The sequence below is a fragment of the Chelonia mydas genome, chromosome 1 (assembly GCF_015237465.2).
Source record: "Chelonia mydas isolate rCheMyd1 chromosome 1, rCheMyd1.pri.v2, whole genome shotgun sequence".
Taxonomy (NCBI): Eukaryota; Metazoa; Chordata; order Testudines; family Cheloniidae; genus Chelonia; species Chelonia mydas.
In genome coordinates, this window is record NC_057849.1 from 311,825,958 (window position 1) to 311,836,761 (window position 10,804).

Genomic DNA, 10,804 nt, shown 5'->3' on the forward strand with positions numbered 1-10,804 from the left:
CCTAGTGCTGTTGGAGTCCGATTGACAGCTATTATGGGATTTGTGATGAAGATTTCATTTGAAGACAAAATATAAATTGTATTTTCCTTTTCAGCTTAAATTATTATATGGGGTGGGGGTAACCATAAAGAACAAAATAATCTGTACTGGTCAGCTATAGCAATAACACTGTGGAAATTCAAAGACAACATTTTTTGGGAGTGAGCTCAAAAAAGAGGCATAACGAGCGTTTCCGTATTTTTTCCTGTTACATTCTTATTTGCTATGTACGCACTCGTTTTTATGCAGTTGCTTGTCCTTTCTAAAAAACACACAGGAGTTATGTACGGTCTAGCAGCCTGAACTACACAGAGTTGACAGCAAGGGCAGGGCCAGGTAAAGTGCTGGAGAAATTACAATTGCAAAGGTTAGGAGCAGGCATAACGCTTCTAAGGGACATTGGGGGGAAGCTCACTTTCTAGCACCTGTAAACAAGTATAGCCTGCATTGCCTCATGCACAGTCCCATAACCACTTGTTGGCATGCAAGTTAGAGCACAGGCCCTACATCTCTGGAGAAATTGGGTCCTGTTTTTCAGAGGTACTGAACACTCCTAGCTCTCATCAACTTCAGTTGGAGCTTTTCACACTAGAAGCCCATTTTCCCCACCATTCCTTGTAGTCAGGCTACATAACATCCACCTATTGGCTATCTCACACAGGAACTCTCTACACCAACTACCCTACCTACACTGGAGCACTATAGTTAGACCAATACAATTTTATTAGACATACCTGATGCTGTGGCACAGCAAATTGAACCTAGATACCCTGTAATAACTAAGAACAAAGTTCGAGTCAGTTATTGTTTCTAGGCAGCAGGCAGAACCTTGCATGGTATTCCCATATTACTGTATACCACAACTGACGCTTGTCAGGGACCCTTGTGCACAAAAAATTATTTGTACACCAAAGAACAGATTAGCATAATACCATTGAATTGCTTCCAATTTACAGTTGAAAAACAACATTCAAATAAGGCAAAAATAGTTTATATAGGTTTCCTACAGTTGCAATTGTTCAGGGCTATAGAAATGAACTTTCTGAGGCAGACGAAAAGGAGCAGCACAAACAATATGGAAGGTTTATAGAGTCCTGCGCAGATACAGAAATGTGTATTCGCATCAGACTGCGATCCGCAAAAACTATCTGCAGATATCCACATCCACTGTCTGCAGATATCCGTGGATTTGCAGGGCTCTACTTACCTGGCGGGGCTGAGGCTCCGAGGCACCCCCCGCCAGAACCTTATCGGGGAGATCCGCACGAGGAGGTGTGAGGAGCCCGCGCGGCATCGCAGACCCTCCACGTGCCCTCGGCCGGCCAAGGAGCCTGCAGGTTGGGGACATGGACGAGGGCTGTTCTCAGTCCCACCCCCCCCCTGCACTGCAGGCAGGTGGAGGGTCCACCGTGGTTCCCCACAACTGCCCACCCGGGTCTTATTGTGGCCGGGCTGTGGCTCTAAGCCACCCCTCCCCCGTACCACCTCCCCCCCCATCTCTCCAATGGCTCGCAACGGCCAACAGCGCCTCCCCCTCCCTTCCTGCACCTCCCGCCCATCACAATTTGCTGTTTTGCAGCATGCAGGAGGCTGGGAGGGAGGGGGAGGAGAGAGGATGCGGCATGCTCGGGGGCAGGGGTGAAACCGGGGGGGAAGAAGTTGGGAGGAGTGGGGTCTTGGGTAAAGGGGTGGAGTGGGGGTGGGGGCAGGGCCGGGGGTGGGGGCAGAGCCAGGCGTCAAGCACCCCCTGGCACTTCGAAAAGTTGGCACCTGTGGTCTTCACAACATCCCAGGCAACAAGTTCTACAGGTTGACTGTGCATTGTGTGAAGAAGTGCTTCCTTATGTCTGTTTTAAACCTGCTGCCTATTAATTTCATTGGGTGACCCCCAGTTCTTGTGTTATGTGAAGGGATACATAACAGTTCCTTATACACTTTCTCCACACCATTCATGATGATATAGACCTCTAACCAGACATGCCAAACCTGCAGGAAAAAACACAGAAATTGGGCTTTTTTTTTGGCTTAATTGGCTTGTGAGTTGCTTGTTGGGTAGTTTTTGCCTTGTAGCTTGTTGCTTCATTTTTTTGATTGGCTCCTGGAAAGCAGTGGCAGGGGGAGGGGAAGCAGGGGCAAGTGGCAAGCAGGGGCAAGGGGGGAAGAGAGTCAGGGGTGCACAGTGGGCCAACCACAGTTTCAGACTGCATGCCGAGGGGATCTAGTTACATAGAGTGTTGAGGTTCTTAGGGATTGGCTTGTTTTGAAATGGGATTAGCTTAGTTTTTGGCTTATAGTGAAAGTCGGGGAGCTTATTTAGCATATGAAAGTTGGCAACTGTGCCTCTAACCTATCCCCCCTTAATCATCCCTTTCCTAAAATGAACAGTCCCCGTCTTTTTAATCTCTCCTCATATGGAAGCTTTTCCAGACTCCTAATCATTTTTGTTTCTCTTCTCTGTACTTCTTCAGTAGTAGTAGGGAGGACTTGAACCAGGGACTCCCACATCCCAGTTGAGCCTCCTATCCACTAGGCTAAAAGTCATAAGGGAGGGCAATCTTCCCCCCTCATCGTTTTGTTTCGTTTTGTTTCAGGCCCCACACTCAATTTAGGCATTCAGACACTTATCTTCCCCAGGTTCATGAATCACAAGCAGTTTCAGTGAAGACACTACCTACGCCGACAGGAGAAGCCCTCACTTCGGCATAGGTAATCCACCTCTCCAAGAGACAGTAGTTAGGTCAACGGGAGAATTCTCCCATTTACCTAGTACTGTCTACACTAGGGATAAGTCGGTTTAACTGCATCGTTCAGGGGTGTGAATTTTCCTGTCGAGGGTGGGGAACTGGGGGCTTTGAAATTTGAGTGATGCTGATGCTTAAGCTAGGGCTTGTCTACACTTGAAACGCTACAGTGGCACAGCTATAGCACTGCATTGTAGTACTTCAGTGTGACACAACCTACACCGACTGCGTAGTTAGTCCACCTCCCTAAAAAGGGGTAGCTAGCTCAACAGAAGAATTTTTTGTTCGTGCTATCTACAACAGGGCTTAGGTCCTATGGCGCTCTGGGTGGATTTTTCACACCCCTGAATGATGGAGCTGGGTCAACCTAACTTTTTAGTATAGACAAGGCCCTAGTAATGCTGAGGGGAAGCAGCAGTTTGGGTTAAAACTGCTCATCAACTAATCCAATCATTCTGCTAATCCAATCACTCTGTGCTGCTAATCAAATCACTGTGTGCGTAATTCCAGTGTTGTTTTGAAGTGCAGTAACTCAATTGTACTAACTCTAACGAACTGTTGCAGTGATGTCAGTGAAGACAAGCCCTTAGACTACAGCTGCTGCAACTCTAGCCCAGTTACCAGTAACTGGAAAGCAGAGTTTAAGTAGTCCCTAAAACTGCTATCCAACTGTCTCTACCCACCAAATGCAATAAGGACTGGTCTCTAGACGGAACTGGCGAACAAGCCCTAAACCAACCTGAGCCTGTAGGCAGGGCCCAGCTCAAGCTGTTCCAGTTTCGGTGGAAATGGCAGAAACTCAGTGAAGTTAGTTCTCACTGAAACAAGCTGTAAATTCCTTCTTCACGAGAGAGGTGTTTCTAAAAACTGCCTTAAAATTAATCTAGATTTGCCTCCCAGCTGAGTGAGACTTGGCAGCAGCTCTGAGCGCCTACCCCGCCTGAGGACGCCATGCGGCCTTCCCTCGGATGATTCCTCGTTGCCTCAGCGCCCTCTGTGGACTCTGATGGGAAAGGAGCTGCCTTTCAATCTCAGCCCGCGCCAGACGTCAAGAGGTGCCTGAGACACACGCACGGGATCCAGCGTGTGACATTGCAGCGTCTGTGCGGATTTCCAGCCCTGCGAACCGGAGCGGGGGGAGCACATGCGCTTCTCGCAATTCTTAACCGACGCCTAGCTAGGAAAGGGCTCGTCGCCGTTCAAGGGCAGGCTCGGGTCTAACATACTGAAGTCTCCCAGCGTGTATCAGGGAATCCCATTAGCTCCCCCTAACGCACGTGGGCTTTCACACGGCAGATGCGGCCATACAAAGACCCCCTGCAGCCGAGACCCAGGGGCGCAGGCTGAAGGGCTCGGACCCAGGCTCTGTGGAGCAAACTCCACCGCCAAGCGCGGTGCAGCTCAGCCGGCCCGGAAGAGAGAGGAGTAAGAAATCACAGCAGAAAGAGGGCGGGCACAAATGAAGCTAGACTAGGCAAGGGAGCAGGATGTGTTATGCCGGTGAACACTGCGCTATAAATAAGCAGGTTTCTAACCGGTGTTTGGTCGGCTTCATCAAAGGAGCAGCATGGATACAGCCCTCCCCTTCCCGGTGTCCCCACAACGGGGATCATGGCGGCGGCTGCTGTTGCTGCTGCTCTTTCCCCCTATCTCCCTCCCACCCCAGCGCCAGACGCAGTGTCTCAGCTCGGCGCAGAGTGACCTTTCCCCAGCGCAGCCGGGAGAAAGGAGAAATGAGGCGAAAGGCGCGCCTAGGAATTCCCGCCCTGCGCGCCTGGCCTCACTTAAGCATATGCAAATAAACCCTCTTCCTGATTGGCCACTGCCCGATACCCCCTTTGAAAAGGTGGCCCTTCATTGGCTGACTGATAAAGTTAATGCAAATTACAGAATCTTGCTCTGCCCCCCCTTTTTTTTGGTAGCGTGTGATGAGAATTTCAGACAGTGTAACTGTGCGCGTCTATTACTACAAATAAGTAGTTCCAGACCCCCCATCCCTTGTATTTACTGTGGGCTGGGACTCTGCAGTCCCCGCCAGAGCCGGAGACCGCACGAAGACATCTCAGCGCGCTGTGCTCTAGAGGAGGGGAAGAACTCCGGAAGGCACAACGAGGTGTTTTCCCACTCCCCCGCGGAGGGATATTTGTATCTCTCTTCCCCGCACCAAAACATTGAGAGTTAAGAGGCAGCTCCTGCTGTAATTGAGCTCAGAAGTGAGCAGGCACCGAGGAGGCTGCGCTGCTGCTGCACCAGGGGTACGGTTTCACTGCGGCGCTGGATTGAATTCGCAGTCACCCAGCGGCCCCGAGCAAGCGTCCTTCTCGCCGGGGCGGATTTTACCCACTTTCTCTGCAGCCCTGCTGGCATCTGGGGTTGCGTTTCAGCTGCGGTGGGAGAAGCAGAGCATCGCCCTCGTTATTGATTGCTTTTTGTCGACGGGCTCCACGCCGCTTCAGCTTGGATTCTTTGTGGCTGTTTATTTCTGGAGGCGTCTGCCACCCTCTGCTACAACATCAACTGCTGCTGGTGGACTGGGGAGAGCAGAGCAGGAGCCCAGGCAGCCGCTTCGCAGCTCCCCTCCCGGGTCGGGAAGGAGATCGCGCCGCTCCTTCCCAGCAGATCGTTAATTGAATAATTAGCCCGGAGGACACTCTCTACGTTTCGCTGTAGGATCTCTTTCCTTCCCCTTCCCCCGGCTCCTCTGGAAGATGTTGCTCTCCAAGTTTGGCTCCCTCGCTCACATTTGCAACCCCACCAGCATGGATCACTTGCCGGTGAAAATCCTCCAACCAGGTACGCAGTTAGCGACTCGCTGGTTGTGACCCAGCCACGGTGCGGTGCCCGTCGCTTTTTAATGGGGAGTTTGCAAGCTCCGAGGATTTCTCGGCTGTCACATTCCCTGCTAGCGTATCGCCGCGTAGGGATGGGCACAGCTCCCCTGTTAGCTGGGTTGTTATGGGAGAGTGCGCGGCGTCCGCGTCCCTCCCAGTGGGGCGTGTTGGATATTTTGGCGCTGGGTGGCTGCTTGTCGGATCGCTGCTGTCGTGTCGCACCAAAACCCGCCTGGTTTCCCCTTGCTCGCTAGGTTTAGGATGAAGAGCTGCATGTGCCGGTGTGAACAGCCATGCGGCTCCCCTGGCGGGGCTTCCTCTCGCCTGCCTCGTGTCCTGCCTTATTAATAATAGAGCGACTCCAACCCCCCACTCTTAATTTGTCTTCCCGTTTCTAGCGAAATCGGAAAAGGAGCCCTTCGATAAACTCTACCAGGTGGGCTCCGTGCTGGGCAGCGGGGGCTTCGGCACCGTGTACGCGGGGACCCGGATAGCAGACGGCTTGCCGGTAAGGAGAAGGGGGGGGCTATTCATGGCTGCGTAGTTGTGTCTTGCTGTCTGCTCAGGGCGGCGTGTGCGTGGCCGCAGGGTCGCGCGTCGCAGCCGCCCCAGCCCTCTCCGCCGCTGCAGAGCGGGGAAGGCTTTTCCCCCACCCCGCTCTGACGGCGCCTGGTCTCTCTCCCCCCAGGTGGCCGTGAAGCATGTGGTGAAGGAGCGAGTCACCGAGTGGGGCACCATCGTAAGTATTCGCCGGGGAGCGGGTGTAACCGCGCGGTGGGTGCGAGAGAAGCTGGGAGCCGCCCGCCCGGCAGTCACCCTGGGTGGCTATTGTTTGGGTGGCGAGAGGGCTGGGTCCCCCTCCCGCCCCTGTGTTATTGTTTACAGCTGGGGGGGATTTTGGCGGGGTTTCTTCCCCCGGCTCCTCCCCCTCTGACTGCGGCAGCCGCGGAGCCCCCCAGCGGAGCGGCGCTGGACTTCCCCAGCCCCCGCGCTGCTGCGGGAGACTCCGTGCCCAGCGCGGGGGGGGGGGGGGGGGGGGGTGCGCCTCCACCCGGCGGAGTGCGCGTGTGGGGACGGGCGGCAGGCTGGCTGGCTTCCCCGCCTGGGCTGCCCGGTGAGTGACCGCGGCCCTTGCCTCTTTGCGCTGCCCAGAGCGGAGCGATGGTGCCCTTGGAGATCGTCCTGCTGAAGAAGGTGGGCTCCGGCTTCAGAGGGGTCATCAAGCTGCTGGACTGGTACGAGCGGCCCGACGGCTACCTCATCATCATGGAGCGGCCGGAGCTGGTGAAGGATCTCTTCGACTTCATCACCGAGAAGGGGGCCCTGGACGAGGAGACGGCCCGGGGCTTCTTCCGGCAGGTCCTGGAGGCGGTGCGCCACTGCTACACCTGCGGCGTGGTGCACAGGGACATCAAGGACGAGAACCTGCTGGTGGATCTCAGGACGGGCGAGCTCAAGCTGATCGACTTCGGCTCCGGAGCCATCCTTAAGGACACTGTCTACACCGACTTCGATGGTATGTGCCCCTCCCATCCCCAAAATGCCTCCGTGCGGGTGAGACAGCAAAGCCCTGCGCTAGAGCTTACCCGATGCGCTCTCCCGGCGCGGGTGTTAGTCACTTTCTTAGCTCCTGACAACAACAAAAGGTGGCTCTGCAGCTGCAGTAGCTGGTAATGGATCTGCGGGTAATTTACACCTGTGCCCCGGAGGCGCTTGCGGGTGATCTGTTGAGTAGGAAAGAAGTGATTCCAGGCAGTGACGCAGCAGTTTATATTTCCCTGCCTTGGAAAAGGCCTTTTTCCTAGAGGGCGATCTGTTTACATTGAGGCTTCACCAGCGCCAGGCGTTCCCATCTATGTTATATGCAATGCATGTATTTTGACTTGTAATCTGAACGAATTACTCACAACCCAGCTGATGCCTGCATTGGAGATTTAAAATCCTGGGGTAAATGATATATGCCCCTTAAATGACTTAAATTCTGGGTTTTTTAATATAGGAAAACTGAAATGCTTCTTGCACATAGATGGAAGAGCTGGGGGATTTTTTGTGGGTTTTTTTGTTTTTGTTTTTGTTTTTTTTCCCTTGCTGTGAGTGTGCCTGATATAGATGAGGGACTTCCCCCTCCCCTTCTCTGTTGTCAGCTGCTGCACTTAACATCTGTTTTGTTGTGAAACCCGAACCTCCTGGCCATGTGACCGTCAGCATCACAAATTCCAGTTTTTGTTTGGTATCCAAGAAACAGCCTAGTGCCAAGGGAGGGCAGTTTCTAAAAGCCTTTTCAAAGCGGCGGAATAGCCTTTTTTGATTATTCTGAAAAATTTGTTTGTGAGCAAGTCTGTATTTTGTTCACACTGTCTTGGAATTGGATAAAGCCGATTAGCTGTATGTAATAAGGTAGACCTGAGTTTCACCTTTTGTTTCTCTTCTCCTCGTTCTCCACCGCCCCCCCCCCCCCCCATTCCCTTTGTCCTTTTGTGTCTATTTTTGGTGTGATGCTGTAGACACCACATGGTCAGTGAAAGGGAGCCATGCTTTAGTAAACAGTCAGCTGATGGAAGCCTTGTTATTCATCACAACAGAACAGCACAAGCTAATGGTCTAAATGTATTCATGGAGTAACTGTAGCTAGCCTCTCTGGACTTTCGCTGGGGATGAATTTGGCCCACTATGATTTTTGAATATTTAGAATTTTTTAGTCTTGTGTGGTTTGATATGAATGTGCAGCTCAACTAAAATGTTAGGGGAGAAAATAAAACTTAGTTTGCTGATATTGGGGGGGATGTTGTGTTTTTCATTTGTAGGAACAAGAGTGTACAGTCCTCCAGAATGGATCCGATACCACAGATACCATGGGAGGTCAGCAACAGTGTGGTCCTTGGGAGTGCTCCTGTTTGATATGGTTTGTGGAGACATCCCTTTTGAACAAGATGAAGAGATCTTGAGAGGACGGTTATACTTCAGGAGAAGAATATCACCTGGTGAGCTCAAACACTAAAAAATTACTAACACTTAATTCATGATACTGGGTGATTTTCTTGTTTGTGGTTCTTTAAGGCTTTCTAGTTTAATGTCTGTTTACCTCATCTGTTTCAGAATGTCAGCAGCTGATCAAATGGTGCCTTTCACTGAGGCCTTCAGACAGACCAACACTTGAACAAATTTTTGACCATGCATGGATGCACAAATCTGAAGTAGTGAAGTCTGAGGATTGTGACATAAGGCTACGGACCCTTGATACTGATGTATCTAGCACAAGTTCAAGCAATGAGAGTCTGTGAAACACTAAGGACCTCGCAATGGGAGGGGAGCTACAAGCAGAAAGACCACAGTGCTGCTGCCAATACGTAGGAGGGGCTAGAAAAATGCATTCATTATTCTGTAGTTCAATCTTTGTCTGAGGGACTTGATTTTATTTTCCCCTTTTGCTGGTTTCTGCTTTGGAATGAGAAATTTCCTTTGGAAACGCTGTTGTTTGGGAGTTGCAGGCCAGTACTTAGTCAAAAGACTGACCTTATTAAGAAAGCAGTGACCTCTTGAATACATGGTAAACTCTTTTGCTCTCATAGAGCCTGGACTAGATTTTTATTTGCTTTTGAGTGCCTTTTTGAAAGCTGCTTCAGTGGGACTTTCTTTTTTGAGCTGTGTATGTCCAAAGAAGATCCAGTTCATTATAGGATTTTGCTCCCTTTAGACTGAGTGCTGGAGGAAGCAGCTCCTATGATGCATTGGAGAACATGTTCGGTGATTGAATGAAGTAGTCCCATCCACTGGTGATGGAATACTTGAACACAGACATTTCACTCCTTCCAGTCCCTGTCCCGCCCCCAAACCCACCTCTGCTGCTCCAAAATATTTCCTGTAGCCTGCATACAAATATGAACAGGTATATCAGCTTTTTTATCAGGAACATTCACTCTTGGGTTGTTTGTTTTTTTTTTTTTTTTTTTATCATCTCTACCACTGGGCATGCGAAGCCCCTTTCTCAATCCCGCCCTCCCTCCGCCCCCTCCTTTTGTCAACCTGCGAGTCTTAAAGTATGTATGGGCATGTTTAAATGCACAATCAATGCAATATTCAAGGACTTTACTTTTTTCCATACCTGTATAATGTGTTTATGTAAATTTGGTTTTCCCATGTATTATACAGTTTTTTATTTATTTGTTTGAAGTTTTAGAAGACCTCCCACAGTTTCAACTGTGGCTATTTATTTGCTTAATTTATTTGGTTAGAGTTATATTCAACACTGCTTTCCCCCTCCCCCATGGGAATTCTAGTGGTTTGCCCATGACACTCTTTTCTGCATTCCTGTTAACTTTTGTTCAAAAAACAAAACAAAATTTTTTTTCTGACCTTACCAGTTTCTGTTGGAAGATGGAAAATTGTTGTTGTACAAAGTCTAATTTAAGGGAAATAGAATGACTTTTTAAAGTTTAGTATGCCTTCATCTGGTACTGGTATTGTACCAGAAATGTAAAGTAATGCTATTTGGAAGGGTTTTAAATTATTGACATTGTACAGTCTTTGTGTATTGGCTCTGGAAGGTAGGGTGGCAGAGTCATAAACCTTAATTTATTTTAATAGCTGTGTTTCTGTGATCTGGTTGCATTTGTGCAGCTTGGATTTGGATTTTTTTCCTTCTGTTTAACAGTGTGAAATGTATGGAGATCATATTTTTTATACAGGTATTTCAATTAAACTTTTTTTGTATATAACAGTACTGTGTTGTGTATTCACTTGTACTCAGAATTACATTTCAGACCACACAGGGAAGAAAGCAGTTATATTATAAATATTTGAAGAACATAACTTTAAGGGGCTCCAGCAGCTGAGCCAGAGAATTAATAGGCTCTAGCCAATCTTCTTTTCAAACTGTTCCTATTTGTTCAGACACACTCACTTTGACTACATCTATGTGAATTTCCTTCAAAAAACAAAAATGATGCTGCTATATAGAACTTCATCACAAAAGAAATTAACCACTACTTATGGATTTTGAATACGCTGGTACTTCAACTATTGTTAACACCCTTCTAAACCATAACAAAGAAGCCTTTCCACTACATCCAGTTGTGAAATAGTAACCCATAATTAAGTGGGAAAAGTAAATTTACCCCCATTTTGGGAGAGGAAAAATTCCTGTGCATCAATCTCTACAATGAGTCCAAGAAAGGATGGCAGTTTCAACTAATG

The 10,804-nt window shown here is 49.4% G+C and overlaps 1 protein-coding gene and 1 long non-coding RNA gene across 2 annotated transcripts in view; one reads left to right on the forward strand and one right to left on the reverse strand.

The window, feature by feature from the left end:
• LOC122466526 overlaps positions 1-5,606 on the reverse strand; it is a 34,580-nt gene extending 28,974 nt beyond the window's left edge. The window contains exon 1 of the long non-coding RNA XR_006292123.1: positions 4,789-5,606. This is a non-coding gene — a long non-coding RNA (uncharacterized LOC122466526). The remainder of the gene's footprint in view (positions 1-4,788) is intronic.
• Positions 2,653-10,328, forward strand: PIM3 (Pim-3 proto-oncogene, serine/threonine kinase). Its single transcript, XM_007054567.4, has 6 exons — positions 2,653-5,573; positions 6,010-6,119; positions 6,300-6,350; positions 6,764-7,127; positions 8,416-8,592; positions 8,708-10,328. The coding sequence occupies exons 1-6, from the start codon at positions 5,489-5,491 to the stop codon at positions 8,890-8,892; spliced, it is 972 nt and encodes a 323-aa protein (XP_007054629.2). The 5' UTR covers positions 2,653-5,488; the 3' UTR covers positions 8,893-10,328.
• Positions 10,329-10,804: the final 476 nt, after the last annotated feature.